The sequence below is a fragment of the Pituophis catenifer genome, unplaced genomic scaffold (assembly GCF_029215685.1).
Source record: "Pituophis catenifer annectens isolate HBS135680 unplaced genomic scaffold, rPitCat1.0.hap2 SCAF_13, whole genome shotgun sequence".
In the NCBI taxonomy this organism is placed as follows: Eukaryota; Metazoa; Chordata; class Lepidosauria; order Squamata; family Colubridae; genus Pituophis; species Pituophis catenifer.
This window is the reverse complement of record NW_027256893.1, coordinates 21,026,144-21,045,476: the sequence shown is the minus strand read 5'-3', so window position 1 is coordinate 21,045,476 and position 19,333 is coordinate 21,026,144. Positions and strand designations below refer to the sequence as shown.

Here is a 19,333-nt window from a genome sequence, read left to right as displayed (position 1 = left end):
CCTTTAGCCCTTAAAAAAAAAAAAAAAAACCTAGCCTCAGAAATTGAAGTGGCTTTTTTTTTTTTTTTTTTTTTTTTTTGCTTTTTGCTAAAAGCTGGGCCTGTTTTCATAAAAGCTGTCACCCCATTTTGTTTCCTTTTTTAAAAAAAAAAACAAAAAACCCATCCTGGAGCACCTTAAATATTTATTGAAATAATATTTCAAATGATAATTACGATGGTAATGAAGACAGTCAAATGCCAGATATCAAGAACGAGTGTTTATCCATATTGTTAATGCGATATGTTAGATTTCATTAAGCTGTAATGGGGTAGTAAATGAGTCACAAATTATCACTGCATCTGTTACCAGGCAGCTTTTCGTGCCAATCCCAACTGTAAAATGTAGCCATAGGGTTATTTTTATTAGCCAAACGCCTTCCGTGCCCGGTGCATCCTTTTGTGTTGGTGAACTTCGAGTCTGTGTGGATTATGAATCTCTCCTCCCCCCCTCCCATTTTTTAATATTGAAACAGGAATAAATATCTCCCCGGATGCAAAGCAGGAGCTTTCGGGGCTGAGATTAAGTTGCAATATTTGTACCCATGTGTTTGAGTGTGTGTGTGTGTTTTTGAGCCTTGCTTGATTTTCTCGAGATGGTTTTATGTCTGCAGACTGTTGTCTGCTGCCTTTGCCTTCGTGATGGGAGAGCAGTAATGACAGCTGACAGTTTTTCATCGACAGGCAAAGGGACTTCCCCTTTTTTCTCTTCCTCGCGCATTTCAGTTTCCATTTTCTCCCGAGCAGTTATTAATTTATATCATCATTAACGGTTTGAAGGATGACAATTTCTAGCCCCTTAATGAGAAATTTCACCAAACGTATCATTTTTAAATTAACCGGCATTAAGTCGCTCTTTCGGACAATGTAAATAATGCATGAAGCGAAATTGCTGCCTCCCTTGGAAACAAAATTGCTAGACTGAGCGAAACAAAATAAACCCAACCTATCATAACGATAATAATAATAACACATAAGGTAAAGTCTTTTAATTCAAGCTCAGCTCCAGGTAACTAGATGAAGGAAGGCCTTGAATTTTTCTGGACAGCAACACCAAAGGAGATGACCATGCAGTTTTTGGCAATGCCATCTGTTGTGACCACTACACTACAGAATTTCCCCAATACAACACAATACCTGGGACTACCGTGTTTTCCCGAAAATAAGACCCTGTTTTATATTTTTTTGAACCCTGAAATAAGCTCTTGGCCCTATTGCCATGCAATCAAAAGCCCGATTGGGCTTATTATCAGGGGATACCTTATTTTGGGGGAAACAGGGTAGTTAATATCTTTATTAATGCTCTGGATTTTCCTTGGCAACAATGGCTCAAACTCTTTAAGTGTTTTGTGTTGTATCTTATTTGGCTTTGTGATGCTGATTTGGGAAAACAATCAGAGAGCTTGTGTTGTGCAGAAGCCCCCAAAATAACTACAGCGGTTTTAAAAATAGGCAACAAATAGTTGTGGAGTAGCAATGTTAGAATAGGATTAGATTAGATTAGATTAGATTAGATTAGAGTAGAGTAGAGTAGAGTAGAGTAGAGTAGAGTAGAGTAGAGTAGAGTATAGAGTAGAATAGAATAGAATAGAATAGAATAGAATAGAATAGAATAGAATAGAATAGAATAGGGAAGGGACCTTGGAGGTCTTCTAGTCCAACCCCCTGCTTAGGCAGGAAATCCTACACCACTTCAGACAAATGGTTATCCAACATCTTCTTAAAAACTTCAGTGTTGCAGCATTCACAACTTCTAGAGGTAAGTTGTTCCACTGATTAATTGTTCTCACTGTCAGGAAATTTCTCCTTAGTTCTAAGTTGCTTCTCTCCTTGATGAGTTTCCACCCATTGCTTCTTACCTTCCTTCAAATGCTTTGGAGAATAGCTTGACTCCCTCTTCTTTGTGGCAGCTCCTGAGATACTGGAACACTGCTATCATATCACTCCTACTCCTTCTTTTCATTAAACTAGACATACCCAGTTTCAGCAACTGTTCTTTATATATTTTAGCCTCCAGTCCCCTAATCATCTTTGTTGCTCTTCTCTGCACTCTTTCTAGAGTCTCCAAATCTTTTTTACATCGTGGCGACCAAAACCGAATGCAGTATTCCAAGTGTGACCAAGGTCACACTTGATAAGGCCACACTTGTTTATGTGTAGTGCTGGATGGGACATTTTTCACCCTAACTAGGGCTGCATAATTGAAATATTGATGGGCTCATAATCAAAAGAGAACTTACTGGCCATCATTGGGTGAATACTCTACTTTGGTCTAAGAAGGTATCCTTTATATTGGGCTTACTACTATAAAAGTTAACAGCTGTGTTTATTTATTGACTTATTAATCAAATGTATAGGGCATCCAACTCAAAATGAATCTGTACCCAATGTACTAAATAACAGACTAATCCAGAGATTGATATACCAACAGATAATAAAATTCCCACTTCCTAACTGAATGCTGATGGGTTAAAAAAAAAATCAGGTCTATATAGGATAGCAGATTTGGGGTTACCTTGAACCTCTTGAGGATGCTATTCCAGAGGGCAGGAGCTGTGATGGACAAGGTCTACGTCTTGGGTCCCATTAGATGACATCACTTTGAAGGTTGGAGCTAGAGCTTGCCTATTCTATCTACATCTTAGTAGATGAATTGGAACAATGGAACAATGATGTTTCTGTGTTGGTTAAAAGAGTCTCTCAAAAGATGTTTAACAACAAAGTACAGGTAATTAACAAGGTACAGGTAGTCCTTGATTTATGATTGGTCAAAGTTGTGACTTACCTGAAGCTCTGATGATTGTGTGCCCAACCCCCACGGTCACTGCACTTTGAATGCTTGGCATCACTTAATGATGGATGTTCCACCAGTTGTAAATTGTGGAGTGTAAATTTGAGTGTAGAAATTTACATGTGGATATTGGGCCAGAACAGATATTGTCACTTTTTTTTTCAGAAGAGACCTTATCATGAACACTCACATACAGGTAATCCTTGACTTGCTACCACGATTGAGCCCAAAATTTCTATGGTTAAGCAAGACAGGGTTGCTTTCTTGCCACGGTTGCTAAGCGAAGCACTGCAGTTGTTACGTCGGTAACAAAGTCGTTCAGCAAAACTGGCTTCCCCCTTGACTTTGCTTGTCCAAAGGTTACAAAATGGGATCACATGATCCCGGGACACTAGAACCATCATAAATACATGCCAGTTGCCTAGCATTTGAATTTTAATCACATGATCACATGGGGATGGTGCAACGATTGTGTGGAAAACGATCATATGTTGCTTTTTGCAAGTGCAGTTGTGACTTCAAACAGTCACTAAACAAATTGTTGTAAGTCAAGGACTATCTGTATCTTGTTCCAGGTAAACAAAACCAAGGCACCCCCTTTTAGGAACCATTGTGGAACAATTTGCCTCCAGAAGTTGTGAATGCTTCAACACTGGAAGTTTTTAAGAAGAGATTGGATAACCATTTGTCTAAGTGGTATAGGGTTTCCTGCCTAAGCAGGGGGTTGGACTAGAAGACCTCCAAGGTCCCTTCCAGCTCTGTTATTTTAAATATCATGTAGGTTGAAAGCCTTGTTAAGGATATTCTTGGCTCATAACCAATGTTGTAGGTTATTGAGCAGAGTACCCATTGAGTAAACGCATGAAAAACGACTGGGAGTGGTTGTGAACAGTCACAGTCAATATACAAACACACTGAGTTGTTGTAGTCTTTTACTTTTAAAAAAAGTAAAGCAAAATCCAAAAACAATCCAAGTCATACACAGATAAAATGAGAGTTAAAAGATCAATCCAGGGATATTTCAAGTACAAAGTCTTCTTACCAGTTGTAGTCATACACAATAAAACAGTTGTTCTTGAGTTTCAAAACAGGAACAAGTTCAATATCAAAACATTCAATAAATAGTAGAAAGCAACATGTAGCTATGATCAAACAGTGATCATGCAGAGAGATCAGATAGAGAGTTACAGCAAATAAGCAGGTAAATGGTGTAGTATCCACATAAGCCATGATCCTGACTTCCCTTAAGTACATTGGCTACAGAGCTTAGCCAATCAGGATACAGGATGATGTAATACAGTCTTAAAGCAATACAATACCTTTCTGACTGCAAACATACATTGTTGATTTATATATTGCCTGACCAACTAGTTAGACAAATAACCATTTCCTAACAAGCCTTATCCATCACCAATTGTAGTAAATAAACCTTTTGACTACTGTAACAATCCCCTTAATATGATACAACCTGCCTATTGTAAATAAATGGAATAATAAGAGGGAATTTGAAATAGGATTCTAAACTTTTCAAGTGTTTGAGCTACGAGTCTTTACTATCAGTACATATGTGCACTACCAAAATTGGGAGCATTTATGGTCGTGTCAGAACAATTTGTAAGACGATTGTTCTGTTTTGTTTTTACTAATATATCAATAAAGTGGCAATTTGTTCTCCAACTAAAAAAAAAAAACCTATCCCAGGCTAACCGATGTTCCTTCCAACAACAAAGACAGATGTTGCTAATTAAGTGTGCATTAAAAAACAGTTAATACTGATACATCATTAAAGCCATATGATAATGAGAGTTGAATCTTTAATCTGAAGGATCTGAAGAGCTGGGCAGATGTGAAGCGTGCTGCACACTTGTGACTTACAATTAAAAAAAAAAAAGAAGAAGAAGAACTTGAGACTCAGATTGTGAGGAGTGTAAAAGAATTTAAAAGATGCCCCAAATGTGCTTTTTTCCCCCCCAAAAGGTAACTTTTTGTTTTTCCTTGAAGACGTTTCGCTTCTCACCCAAGGAGCTTCTTCACTTCTGAAGAAGAAGTTGTTGAACTGAAGAAGCTTCTTGGATGAGAAGCGAAACGTCTTCAAGGAAAAACAGCACTGGGAATCTCCACGTAGACATTTTTTAAAAAAGAGTGTTTGTTGTTGCGTGATCGTAACGAAGAATTTATTTATTTCTTTTTCTTCTAGCAAACATTCCATACTCCAAGCCTTGGCGACGAAGAGTTTGAGATTCCACCAATTACGCCGCCCCCCGAACTGGATCCCACGAATTTAGGGATGGCTGATATTCTCCTGCCTTTTCAAGGCCTCAGTGATCAGTTGGGAGCCCAAGGAAGTGAATTCACACCTCAGTTTCCACCCCAGAGTTTGGATCTGCCTTCCATTACAGTATCTCGAAACTTGGTGGAACAAGATGGCATTATCCAAAACAATGGATTACATATGGTAGGAACATATATATATTGGTGTGTGTTTTTCCCAATCTTCTGGTTATTTATGGTATCTGTTTTCTTGCAGCAAAGAAATAGGGAGGATGTAAAACTAGCATTAAAACTTGCACTGATGATATTACCTACTTTGGTAATGAGACTTCTGCAAGAAAAACAACCAAGCTCAGAGAGCACCAAGGACCCTACAGTTGTTGTTGTCTCCTCCGCCTCTCCTCCTCCTCTTCTCATTCTTCTTCTCTCTTCCACAAACCTCATCTCCTTCTGGAACTGATGCTGTCACCTAGTTTGGTAATGAAACTTCTGCATGGAAACCAACCAAGCTCAGAGAGTGTCGAGGACCCCACAGTTCAGCCCCGAGCTACCAATATTCTCTTCTCACAGTAATCTTAAGCAAGAAAAACGATCCACTAAAAATACCCAGATTTTCTACTGAGTTCCTTTGCCTCTTTAAGATTAACATCATCCCGAATATTAAATTTATATTTCAAAGCCGTGTTGATACATGCCCGTCATTACTTATTTAAAATACACACTTTATTAAAGTGATAAATATTTATTAATAATAAAATTCCTTTATTTAAATTGTATATTTTAAGAATGATCTTTTCCTTGGAGCCCCCTTTTTTTATGACCGCAATAAAAAAAACATAAAAGAGGCATTTTAACTATGAAATTTCATTTCATGGTCAATTGGGTTTGCTGTATCTGAAAGAACTAACTACGGGGCCATAAAATAATTATGATATTAATCTACATTCGTACAATGGCTGCATGCAGCAGTGCTCAGCTTCTCGATTTTTTAATTGCATCTTTGTTGTCAAGTGTTAAATCGGTATTGATAGTTAAGTCACAGACTTTACAGATACTACAGATATAGCTTCAATATTGGGTAAGATATATAGAAACTGGAATATTTCTTGAAATCTGAAGGTGACATCTATGAGCAACAGTGTCCATCTGGACATCTCTCTTGCTGAACCGCCTGTTATCCCAATAAAGATAAATATTGCTTTAAAAAAAATAATTAAAAAGGAAACCGGGTATGTTACAAAGAACAGAGAATTCTGTATTACCAGGAATATTACTGGATTCCCCATGTATTCATTTTGACAAAATAAAAAGCAACGAATGGCTACCCACGGAGTAAAAATGGCAGGGAGACTAAGAGTAAATAACCCAAGGAGTATAGAATGTTAGGCAACGGATTGTTGCCACACCCATTGTGGTTCTCACAACATGTTCTCCTCCTGTGAGCCCAAATGTATTTATCCATTTTACCTGCTGTTTATGTACCGTTCAATCCAACAACGCCTGTAGCAGATTCCAAAATAAAATAAATAAAAACTCTCTAAGAACAGAACAATCAAGGAGAGAAGCAACCTAGAACTAAGGATAAATTTCCTCATAGTTAGAACAATTAATCAGTGGAACAGCTTCCCTCCTCCAGAAGTTTTGGGTGCTCCATCACTGTAGGCTTTTAAGAAGAGATTGGACAACAATTTGTCTGAAATGGTATAGGGTCTCCTGCTTGAGCTAGACTAGAAGATCTCCAAGATCACTTCCATTATTCTGTTATCTCCAGCTTCTAGGAGAGGGGTATCAAGCTCAATTTCATTGAGGGCCACATCAGGACTGTAGTTAACCTCGGGGTGATGGACAGGTGTGGCTGACTGGGTGGGTGTGGCTGACTGGGTGGGCGTGGCCAGATTGACACCACTCCCCAAATTGCTGGCATGTTTCTTCTTCGCATTGGGTAGACCGGGCTGAAGCCACGCGGGCCGGCCCCATGAGCCGGATTCGACCACATTGTGTTTGACACCCCTGTTCTAGGAGAAGAATTCTGGTCAACACCAATCTATGCATGAAAACTAGGGTTTGATGGATTTGTAAAAAAATAACAGCATGGAACCAATCTAATTTCTGGGAAAACATGGTTCTAAAGAAGGTCTCAGCTATGCAGAAGCTTCATCTTTGTGGTGCCTGAAGATGACAAAATGGCTACCCAAGAAGCCTACTATCCTGATTTTTTTTTTGAGTAGGCAGAAAGCTACTGGGAGAAGACTGTCTCATGCATCTCCAGGCCTAAGCCATGTTGAGTTGTTTCCCCGAGAACACAACTTTTTATATACCACATGCAATCCTAGATGTTTTTGGAAACATCATCATTCCAGGCAGTTTTATATAGCTACGGATCGTTCTTTTAATTGGATTTATGGATTGACCCTGTTGAGATGTCCAGCGGAATGTCACCTTGAAGAAATGTCATGAAATTTTCAAGCGTCAACGGCGAAGAAATGAAATGCACTTGGGCAAAACCTATGATTAATACACCGTGTCTCCAGATTTATTCTGAATACTGCCTGACATGTGCACCTACAAAACTTGAATATAAAACCGCCAGAGGCATGAGTAAAAATAGGTTATGTCAAAGTTCACCCATGTTCCCCTCAGGGCCTCGAGTTGACTAGCTACATAACAGTACTTTTACAGGCTTCTCTTAGATTTGCTGCCAGAAGACAATCAGAATAATAAATAATGCTTTACATTCCATTAGTAAGTTTGGATGGCTGTATTTTAAGTGCAAGTAAGCAGTTTTATTGTCAAACTCAACCGGTCTCCCCAATTATTAAAGATGGCTGTCGCTGGATTAACATTTTCCTACCTCTTGCAAGAAAAGATTAATAAGGCAGCCCAGGATGCCTTGTCTTACATTCCCTAACTAGCCCGTGTGTTTTTTGTGTGTGTTTGTAAACAGAAAGGGATAATTTTTCATATTGCTGATTAGTTTATGATTATGGACAGGAAAGAAAGAAGCATTTATCTTCATTTAAATGCATTCTGTTAGGTTGAGATTTCCTTTCCCTGAAAAGAGAGAGAGAGAGAGAGAGAGAGAAGGCATACAGTATCATTAGCATTGGCATTTTAATAATATGGTAATGCAAAATATCAACATTCTTAAATGAATTACTGGAGGGAAAAATTGAATAAAGTACCATTTGTGTTCGGAAAAGCACCCAGGGCACATATCACAATATGGGGGAAAAAATATGTATACATCTAGACATAAGCAGATGGAAACCCGTTAGCAAACACCATCACAAGCCATTACAAAACCGAAGCATCACTTGACTGTGGACAATCACCTGAGAAATTATTTTAATTCGCAAAGGACGGCTGTTCTACAAAGCCATTCCTTGGGCTCCGTGGGGTTTTATCTTTTTTTATTTTATTTTATTTTTATTCTTCTCTTCTCCTTTTGTCCCGTTCCCCCTTCCCCCCCCCTCCCGCCAAACCTTTAAACATCTCTCTATAAGCTGCCCAACCCGCTGAGTAGCACTGACATCAGTAGTACATCAATTTCAGAAAGTGGATTATTTTTACCAGACAGCTATTGTGACATATTGGGTCAGTCATAAATGAAAGATATTCATGCAAGCATGCAATACTTGTAATGAAGTCTCACTCTGACCTTCTGTATGATTGATTCTGTAATTTAGTTTTCTCAGGCACTGCCTGAAATGAAATGAAATCATGTTGAACAAGTTTTGAATACCCACAGTGCACCAGGAGAAGAAAAATCTGTAGCCCTGGAGGCTCGGGAGAGAAGTAGCTGAACAATTTATCTCCATGCTATTATAGCCTTTGCCAACATTCAAGATTTTCTTCCCTCTCTTTCTCTCTCTCTCTCTCTCTTTTCTTATTTGGCTTAAATACTTAATTCTGCAGGTAGCTGTAAATGGGAAAATAAAATGCTGTTCAGATTTAAAATGACAGCACCGGAGTACGTGCAAGGGACTGATAAAATATCTTGAATAGAACTGACCTTTTATGTTGCCGAAAGTTACTGAGGGATTCATCCTAATAATTACCATATAGATTATTTTTTATTTCTTTCCTGCAATGAAACATTTCAGGGAGCAGTGGTGCTGATTGAATGAAAATTGAACTTGTTAACATTCTCTCAGCTTAGCCTGTTGTACATAAGAGAAGGTTAGCTTTGATGAATTTTGAAATTCCTTTTTTTTTTTCTTCTTCTTCAGATATCTAAGAAACAGACGGGGAAATAATTGCCTTTTTTTCAGCCCACGTTTTTATTTTATTTTCTTCTCTTTTTTTTTATTAAAAATAAATTATCTCTGGTTTTTACAAAAAAAAATATACATCATTCTTGTAGTATGGGTGTTGGTGGGTGCACATTTTTTCCCCCCTATGAAAATGTGAGGTTTTTGGAAGATTTAAAAAATATCACAGTGTTTTGGTGACATAATCTTACTTAAAGATTGTGTCTTAAATTAGATGTTGTGAGGAGACTATGGAAGAATAATGTGGTATATTCTTCTGTAAAATTTATATTGCTTTCATTTATCAAAGAAGAATCAAATTCACCAGGAAGAAGAATTTTTTTAAAAATAATCTTTATTTGCATTTATAGTTCAAAGGAAGACAAAAAACAGAAAAAAGAACAAGACAAAACAACAAGAAAAAAAAAGAAAAGCAAAAAAAGAAAACATAAGAAAATATAAACAATACATTGGTATTTTCGATAATTTTTGATCAAGCTAAAACAGCTAGAGATTGGAAAAAATATTTGTCTGAAATGGTATAGGGTTTCCTGCATGAACGGGGTTGGACTAGAAGACCTCCAAGGGCCCCCCTCCAATTCTGTTATCTACTCCATGAAAATTCACCAGATGCCTGCTTTCTAAGTGTTAGCTTCATTATTAAAACAATATCCCACATTGTGATATACAACACACAGGGAGATTTTATCTCCTGTTTACCATGGTTTACAAATCAGCATTATCATCTTATTCTTTTAAGAATCGGTGATGGGCTGTATGAAAATTATTAAATAAAGTATGATTTACATCACTGAATATTCTTGTTAACCCATGTAGGTTAAGAAACAGCTGTAGGTTGAAGCATCTTTCAGCTTAATCTTTGTATGTTGGTCTGTATCTGTTTATTTTAACTGTGTTATGGCACAAAAGAAATGAGCCATTGCAGATGAAACAAATGAAGATAACTTGAAATTTTATGGAGACAACACTACAAATCTAAATTTGTATTGGTTTTCAAATTCTTAAACCCCCCCCTTTTTTTTCTCTCTCTCTCTTTCTCTCTCTCTAAAAAGACAAATTGAGAATGCTCTTTAGGTTATTGCAAACCTGGGTAGACACGATTGCAGCTTATTTCCTTTATCAAATGTATGCTTCCAATTTTGTTGCATATTTGTTTTAAATATATACGTTCTTTTTAATATAAACTTTATGGTCTGAATGAGTGTGGCTGTAATTAGGACAATGTTGCATTAGTGTTATTTCATATATTACAACCAATTTTTTTTTTCAATCTTCATTACTGTGTTTAGCGATTGGTCAAAGAAGCCTTTGTTAATTCAAACGTGTTGTCAACATTGACATTGACATTGCTAAGGGAGGAAAGTTATGGAACACAATTTTCTAGCCAAAATGTACAACATTGATTCAGCCCAGACCAAGTCACTTTCCAAAAAGGAGTTGATAGAGCCAACACCAAAAAACCCTAACCTTCATTTACTTCTTATATTTTTCAATCTAATTAACATTAACTACCTACCTTAACTTGGATTTCCTCATGTGTTTAATACATTTCCTCTTCTCTAGTATGAAAAAGGATTGTGAGGATGGCTTGCTCTAAACCTTGCTGGCAGGCAAATCCAAAATATAGTGATAGCAATATAACAAGATATTTTTCCCCAAACAGTGGAAGGATATAATTGCAGCCTTTTTTGCAAACAGCAGCAGAAGGCGTTGCTAGAGAGAAAGAAGGATATCTTCCCAAAACATTTGAAGTTAGTTTCATTGCATATTTGGAAATCCTACCTACCTGATTCCAACAAGTAGCATATTTCTGGGCTGTTAAATAGTATTGATTTTTTTTTTAAAAAAATATTTTATATGAGCCCTGGTGGTGCAGTGTTTAGAATGCAGTATTGCAGGCAAATTCTGCCCACAGCCTGGAGTTCGATCCTGATGGGGGCTGAAGGTTGACTCAGCCGTCCGTCCTTCTGAGATTGGTAAAATGAGGACCCAGATTGTTGGGGGCAATAGGCTGACTTTGAAAACCTCCCAGATTGTCTTGTAAAGCATTATGGGGCAGTATATAAGTCTATATATAAGTCTGTATATAAGGTATATATATATATAATATAAACGTTATTGCTGTTTCTCAACCAAATTTGGGGGGTCAATCAAGAAAGGAGGGGAACATTCCGGCCATTTCCAGAGATCTAGATGTTTGTGTAAAGTTAAACCTGGTCATTTGTGCCCAAATCAACTCTGGGTTGATTTATTCCAGGTTCCATCAGTTTGTTTTCTTGACTCTCTCTCTGGTTTCTCAGATGTTCTCCCAACACCAAAGTTCAAAAGTGTGGGTAGTGTCCTAGCCTGTCTCTTTTAACATTCAAAATTCCATTAACAGCCCTCCATTCTTTCTCTTGTTTCAGGATCATACCCATACAGGAATGCCTCAGTACCGTCAGGACCATTCTTTGATCATGAGATCCGTTGTCCACATGACGGAAGCTGCTCGTTCAGGAATCATGACTCCTAACCAGCTTACTACTATTAACCAGTCCCAGCTAAGTGCTCAACTGGGATTAAATCTAGGGAGTACCAATTTACCACATACGTCTCCTTCCCCTCCTGCAAGCAAATCAGCAACTCCTTCTCCATCCAGTTCTATCAATGAGGAAGATGCGGATGATCCCAACAGAGTAAGTTACAGCACGTGCCAATCAGTCAATCAATCAATCAATCAATCAATCAATCCAAAGCTCTTTCTACATAAACTTTTGATGCTTTTGCTCCGGAAAGATTTCAGAATCCTTGCGCCTCGGTGGCTCAGTGGTTAGAATACAGTACTGCAGGCTATTTCTGCTGACTGCCGGATGCCTGCAATTTGGTAGTTCGAATCTCACCAGGCTCAAGGTTGACTCGGCCTTCCATCCTTCTAGGGTCGGTAAAATGAGGACCTAAATTGTTGGGGGCAATACGGTGACTCTGTAAACCGCTTGGAGAGGGCTGTAAAAGCACTGTGAAGCGGTATATAAGTCTAAGTGCTATTGCTCTCGCTTGCCCAAAATAACAGATTTTCAGATAATTTGGGGGAGTTGCCTGTCTGTGGGTAGGATGGATAACCTAGAGCCTGTAAATGTTCTATTGCAACACCATGCAAGAGAAAATGAGCAGATAGTAGCAAGATAATAATGGGTTGGTTGGCTGGCTAGTTGTTTGTTTGTTTGTTTTTGTAAAAACAAGAGTTCAATATATCGATGGGCACCACTTTTATCCAGCTTTATCGCACAGAGATCCTTTGTGATTTTTTTCAAAAGAAGGAAGTTACCCGCATAAGGGTCCTCATGAATAGATTCCTGCCTTATTAATGCGGTCCTCTTGTTTGTCGTCTCTGGCTGCAGTGCTTTTGAAAAGTTTTCACATGCCACCTCGTTGGGTATTCATGCTTTCAAAAGAAATCAACAAACCCGATGCATTTCTGCCTTAAAAAGCAGACTTCTCCTTTTTCATAAGTGGTGCTCTTTACCTTTCTTTGTTTTTCATCTTGAGAGTAAATGACCATCCGAAAGAAAGATGGCAGGTGGAGAAATACATCTGAACTCGCAGCCCATCCGTTTTGGAAACAAATAGCAGGATTTTAGACGTGTTTCTAGCACAGCGTCTTAATTTTTTTTTCTTTGGTTTTCTTTTCCCTGGGGTTGGAGAAAACCTTTGCCATTATTTAACCTTAAGCCAAAGGAATGTGGCAAATCACATCTAGAGATTGGTAGGCTAGCCGATGGGTGAAAACCAAGAGATTTGCACACACGTAGAAGGTGTGGATCTTATCAAGTGGCGTTTTGATGAAAATTCTGCCTACGAGCTACGCAGGGCAGCTGCAGAGAGAGAGAGACACTGGCACTGAGAAAGGATTGAGAAATAACTCTACCCATTGCTCTTTAGCCTGGACGAATTAACAGAGATGTTAGCAACAGTGTGAACAAAAGGGCTGGAAAAGTACGAAGAGTTGCTTCCTCTTCTTTTCACGCAAAGTAATATCTTGTTTCTCAAATGTTAGTGGGGTCCATTGGACACCAAAGAAAGTTTTAATGCTTCAGATGTTCTAGTTGTAGAATTTAATAGACTGTCCAGAGTCGATAGATAGATGAGAGATGAGACAGAAAGAGAGAGAGAGAGAGAGAGAGAGAGAGAGAGAGAGAGAGAGAGAGAGAGAGAGAGAGGCAGGCAGGCAGGCTGGCTGGCTGGCTGGCTGGCTGACTGACTGACTGACTGACTGACTGACTGACTGACTGGATAGGGTGACTTTGGGTCAATCACCAGGAGACGGTGAGTTCTAGTCCTGCCTTAGCCATGAAAGCTAGCTGGGTGACTTTGGGCCAATCACCAGGAGTCTGTGAGTTCTAGTTCTGCCTTATCCATGGAAGCCAGATGGGTCACTTTGGGCCAGTCCCTCCCTCTCATCCCAACTCACCTCACAGGATTGTTGTTGTTGTCAGAAAATAGGAGGAGGAAGGTGTTTTGGCTAAGTCTGCTGCCTTGATTTATTTGCAAAAATAATCAAGGGATACAAATAAATAAAGATCACAAAATCAGGCCCAACTCCCCCTCAACCTCCTTGCTTAGCAACAGAAACTCTGCCCCCCCCTCCCCGGTTTCTGTTCGTAAGTTGAGGACTTTCAAGGAGTTGCAGACAAGCCTTGGCCTCCCTTCCGAACATCTGTTTCCCTTCTGATCCGAAGCCTGCTATTTTTAATCACATCTGGCCTCTGGAAAAAAAAAGACAAGGTTGAATTTTCCTCGTTTCTGCTCTTCTAGGCTGCCGGAGAAAAGCGAGCTGCCCCAGATCCTGGCAAGAAGCCCAAAACGCCGAAGAAAAAGAAAAAGAAAGATCCTAATGAACCGCAGAAGCCGGTGTCCGCATATGCCCTGTTCTTCAGGGACACACAAGCTGCAATTAAAGGCCAGAACCCCAACGCTACCTTTGGCGAGGTTTCAAAAATCGTGGCCTCGATGTGGGACAGCTTAGGAGAAGAGCAGAAACAGGTAAGCGGAGCGGAGGAGCCCGCCTTGGAGTTCGGAGGGAAAGGCGCCAAGGATTACAATCCCATCTAATTAAAACAACGGAGGGCTGATCTATTTGTGTGTGTGTGGGGGGCTTCGTTAATGAGGAAGCGAGCACAGATGGGGGGACACGACCAGGCTGCCTTTTAGTCTCGCCTGAGAAACTCAAAAAGAGTCAAGATCTACCCGGTGGATTTGGTATTTGCGGTGGTAGGATTTTAATGAACCGATGGATGAACCTTGATTAGAAGCGTTTTTCACCGATATTTTGATTATCGGGCGATCCTGTGTTCCTGGCAGGCACGGGGGCACACAAAGGTAGAAATGCGTGCGCACACACACAAACACATACACAAACACGTACACAATACAGACTTTCTTAGGAATGTTTTTTTCCTCTTCTATCTCAGGAAAGGACTGGTTATTTTTGTTTTGTTCCCCTTTTAAAAATTCTTTTAAAAAGGAGTTACAGTGTTGATAATGTCAGAAATTGTCCTACTACTACTACTACTACTACTACTACTATTACCTCCTCCTTCCTCTTCCTCTTCTCCTTCTCTTCCTCCTCCTCCTCCTCCTTCCTCCTCTTCCTCTCCTCTTCCTCCCCTCCTCCTCCTTCCTCTCCTTCTTCTCCTCTTCTTCCTGTCCCTCTCCTCCTCCTCCTTCCTCTCTTCTTCTTCTTCTCCTCCTCCTCCTCCTCCTCCTCCTCCTCCTCCTCCTCCTCCTCCTCCTCCTCCTCCTCCTCCTCCTCCTCTTCTTCTTCTTCTTCTTCTTCTTCTTCTTCTTCTTCTTCTTCTTCTTCTTCTTCTTCTTCTTCTTCTCTTCCTCCTTTCCTCCTCTCGTCCTCCTCCTTCCTCTCCCTCCTCTCCTTCTTCTCTTCCTCCTCCTCTCCTCCTCCTCCTCCCTCTCCCTCTTCTCCTCCTCCTCTTCCTCCTCCTCCCCCCTCCTCCTCCTTCCTCTCCCACTTCTCCTTCTTCCTCTCTCTCTTCTCCTTCTTCTCTTCCTCCTCCTCTCCTCCTCCTCCCTCTCCCTCTTCTCCTCCTCCTCCTCCTCCTCTTCCTCCTTCCTCTCCCACTTCTTCTCTTCCTCCTTCTTCCTCTCTCTCCTTCTTCTCTTCTTCCTCCTCTTCCTCCTCCTCCTTCCTCTCCCACTTCTCCTCCTCCCCCCTCCTCCTCTCCCTCCCCCACAGCTCCTCTTCAGGCAAGAACTGCTGTACTTTGTGAAGCTTCTGGGTGTTGAAGGTCTGGTGTTAACATTGTACCATTTTTAACAGGTATATAAAAGAAAAACAGAAGCTGCCAAGAAGGAATACCTTAAAGCCCTTGCAGCCTACAGAGCTAGTTTGGTGTCAAAGGTGAGCTGAATGCTGACTTCAGTTCAACGTATAGGAGCAGTTTTTGATTCAGATTTATTTTCTTTTTCAATCATTTTGTTAAAGGCTTTTGTAAAATAAGTAACTATCTCATTGCTTGAGGTATGAAATGGGGTTCCTGTTCCTTCTAAAATTACTTGCAAATGCAGAACTAAACCTGTGAGAAAAGAAGGGGCGAGGTAAACAAATAAGAACTTTTTAAAAGAGCTATATAATAGGTCCAATAGATTTAGTTTCTTCAACATATAAGATCAAGGGAGTGTCAGGTAAAGCACTGCAGCATCACAGAATGTACTTTTTTTAAAACGACCGTGTAACCCCTTGCATTGGGGTGGAGTCGGGGCGACAATGGAGCTGAGAGTTTACTGGCCAGATGCCCTTCCTGACACCTGCACAGTGTTCGCAGCAAACAATTACTCATTGCACCCAGAGAGATAAATATTTGCCGTTACCTAGGATTGAACTCACATAGCCTCCAGGCGAGAGCTCTACCTCTAGGCCGCCACGCCGCTCCATCACAGAACGTACTACGATAAGACACAATACATTAATACTGAGACCAAGGCTGCCTACACTGCATCAATAACCCTCATCCGCAGTCAACTTGCTGCGGCCAACTTGCCACGGGACAAGAGTGATACTAATATTGAAGAAATAGGGGGACTAGAATCATTAAAGAAAGGAGGGACAAAATGAAATGCGACTGACAAAAATTAAAATGTTTTTTAAAAATTATTTTAAATATCGAAATTGAACGGTTGAATCGTCCCGTTGCAAGTTGGCCGTGGCGAGTTGGCCGCAGCGAGTTCTTCAGTGGTGGGATTCAGCCAGTTCACACCACTTCGGGAGAACCGGTTGTTAACTTTCTGAACAGTTTGGTGAACTGGTTGTTGGAAGAAATAATTAGGGCAGAGAACCGGTTGTTAAATTATTTGAATCCCACCACCGGAATTCTTCCATCGTGAACTCTTAACCTCGAACCCAGACAAGTAGACTTATGGTTGTTGCGTTCTCTTTTTGGCCCACAGGCTGCTGCTGAATCAGCGGAAGCGCAGACGATCCGGTCCGTCCAGCAGACTCTGGCCTCCACGAATTTGTCTTCTTCCTTGCTTCTGAACAGCCCACTTTCACAACACGCCACAGTCGTCACCTCCCCGCAGACTCTCCAGCAGCCCCTTCCCAGGGCCATTGCCCCTAAGCCGTTAACCATGCGGCTGCCCGGGAACCCCATCGTCACCCCCCGCCTCCGTCGCCCCCAGCGGGCCCACAAACATTTCCCCCTCACTGATCAGCTCCATGACGACCAGCATGGCCCCCACGCCGTCCTCGGCCCCCTCCCAAGTCAGCCCTTCCTTGCAGAGCCAGCAACACCAGCTGCAGCATCTCCAGCAGCTGCACCTGCAGCAGCAGCAAATGCAGCAGCAGCAGCTCCACCAGCAGCAGCTCCACCAGCAGATCCAGCAGCAGATGCAGCAGCAGCATTTCCAGCACCACATGCAGCAGCAGCTGCAGCAGATCCAGCTCCAGCAGTTGCAACAGATGCAGTTGCAACAGATGCAGCAGCAGCAGCAGCAGCACCCGCCGCAGCCCTCCCCCCAGCAACTTTCCCCGGCTTCCTCGCAGATCACCTCGCCGATAGCGGCCATCGGCAGCCCGCCCCCAGCCAGCCAGCCGCACCCGTCCCAAATACAAGGCCAGACGCAGACTCAGCTCTTATCGCAGGGCGGTATTTTCTGAAGACCCGCCAAGTCGGCCTGTGCTTTGCATCCCGGAGGAAGTAAAGCTGTGAATCGGGCAGAAAATGGCGCAGGGCTGAGGAAGAGTTTATGCAGGAATGCATAACACATAAAAGGGACTTCTAAGCTGTCTATTAGATAGGCAATAAAAGAACTACAGTGTAGCTGGGTATAATCCTTTAGCTGAATTATAAATATTTGTTTTCCAGGGTTCCTTTCCCCCTTGCCCTTTCCCCTTCCTCTTTCTCCCTTCCCTTCTTTTTTTCCTTCCTTTCCCTTCTTTTCCCCCTTTCATTTCCCCTTTCCCCTTCTCCCACCCCTTCCCTCCCTTTCTTTACTTTCTTCCATTCCACCTGCCCCTTTCCCTTCCCTCTTCCTTCTTCCCCTCCGCTCCCTTTCCCTTCCCTTTCTCTTTTGTTTTTTTAGGCAAATAAACTGTGCTCTTTTTTTCCCACTTTTTTTTTTTTAATGTGGCCCCTTTTTTAAAAAATTTATTCCAAGCTTTACTGACAATATATGAACTGAATAGTCTTAAATGCCTGGGCAAGAAGACTTGAGAAAAACAAAATGGCCTTTTTACAATTTTCCGATGAAAACTGTTCCTTTCCTGCAAAATTGGCAGACCGGTTTAAGTTTTTGGAATTCATTTGAACCCCCAAAGCTCTTAAAAGCACAGTTGTAACTACCTGTAAAATGTCGATTGGATTTCATACAATCATGCTTCCATGACATGAGTAGGTGACAAATGTTTTTCTGTCATGGATAATAATGATGTAAAAGAAATATCACAGACTTTTGCCAAAGCTCTTTTTTTTTTTCCTTTTTAATAATGTCTTCTGAAGTTCATCAACATCAAAAGCCATCTTTTCATTTTACTCTGCTTGGTTCCCACCCACCCCCAATTTCTCTAATATTTTGGAATAAAACACACACTTAATTCAGTTCTGCTCATAACCCCCCATTAAAAAGAAACTGAATATTCTATTCTGTGTTTGGGTGAACTTTCAGATTTAATACACTGTATTTTTTAAAAAAAGGAAATGCACTTAAATAAACTGTTATTACAAAAAAAAAAAAGTAAGAAGAAAAAAAATGTTGAGTTTTTAAAATATGATGTAATATTGGTAGATTATTTAAAGGGGGTTGCCACATCTGAATAATCAGTGTAAATATTTTCTTTAAAAGGTTGTAAGTTTTCAGATCATGTGTTGTAAAGTTTTCATAAATGAGGCTTTAATGTAAACACTGGTAACACGAATGATTTAATTGCGGCATTGCTTATTGTGTTTTTATGCTGTTTTATACTTTTTTATGAGTTACAATAGCAGCAATTAAGTTGTTTGTATTTTGCTTATCTAAAAAAAATGCTTTTATCTTGCTATAGAATAAACACATTTCAGGAAAAAAAAAAACCTACCACCACCAAACAGCTTTGCAAAATTGTAATTAGTCAGTGCTGAATATGGAATATGGATGGGACATTTGATGTGTCCATCTGGTGACAACGGTGACCTACAGAAGGTTGGAATCCTTCGACCTTGTACTCCTTGACTTATGACCACAATTGAGCCCAAAATAACAACAATCATTGACACTATGAAATATGCAGCCATATTCCCGTAATACGTATTATTACAAGAATAGGTATAGGTATAGGTATAGGTATGGAACGGAATGGAACGGAACGGAACAGAACAGAACAGAACAGAAGGAGGGAATGAGAATAGAATAGTCTTGAAGTAGTGTCTGACCCATCGTGACCCCATGGACAACGTTCCTCCAGGCCTTCCTGTCCTCTACCATCCTCCGGAGTCCAT

At 40.5% G+C, this 19,333-nt stretch overlaps 1 protein-coding gene across 1 annotated transcript in view; it reads left to right on the top strand.

The window, feature by feature from the left end:
• TOX3 (TOX high mobility group box family member 3) overlaps positions 1-17,517 on the top strand; it is an 80,048-nt gene extending 62,531 nt beyond the window's left edge. The window contains 6 exon segments of the mRNA XM_070953111.1: positions 5,027-5,284; positions 11,777-12,046; positions 14,163-14,390; positions 15,682-15,762; positions 16,809-17,018; positions 17,020-17,517. Of these exon segments, the coding sequence (XP_070809212.1) occupies positions 5,027-5,284; positions 11,777-12,046; positions 14,163-14,390; positions 15,682-15,762; positions 16,809-17,018; positions 17,020-17,517 (1,545 nt within the window).
• The last annotated feature ends 1,816 nt before the right edge of the window (positions 17,518-19,333 follow it).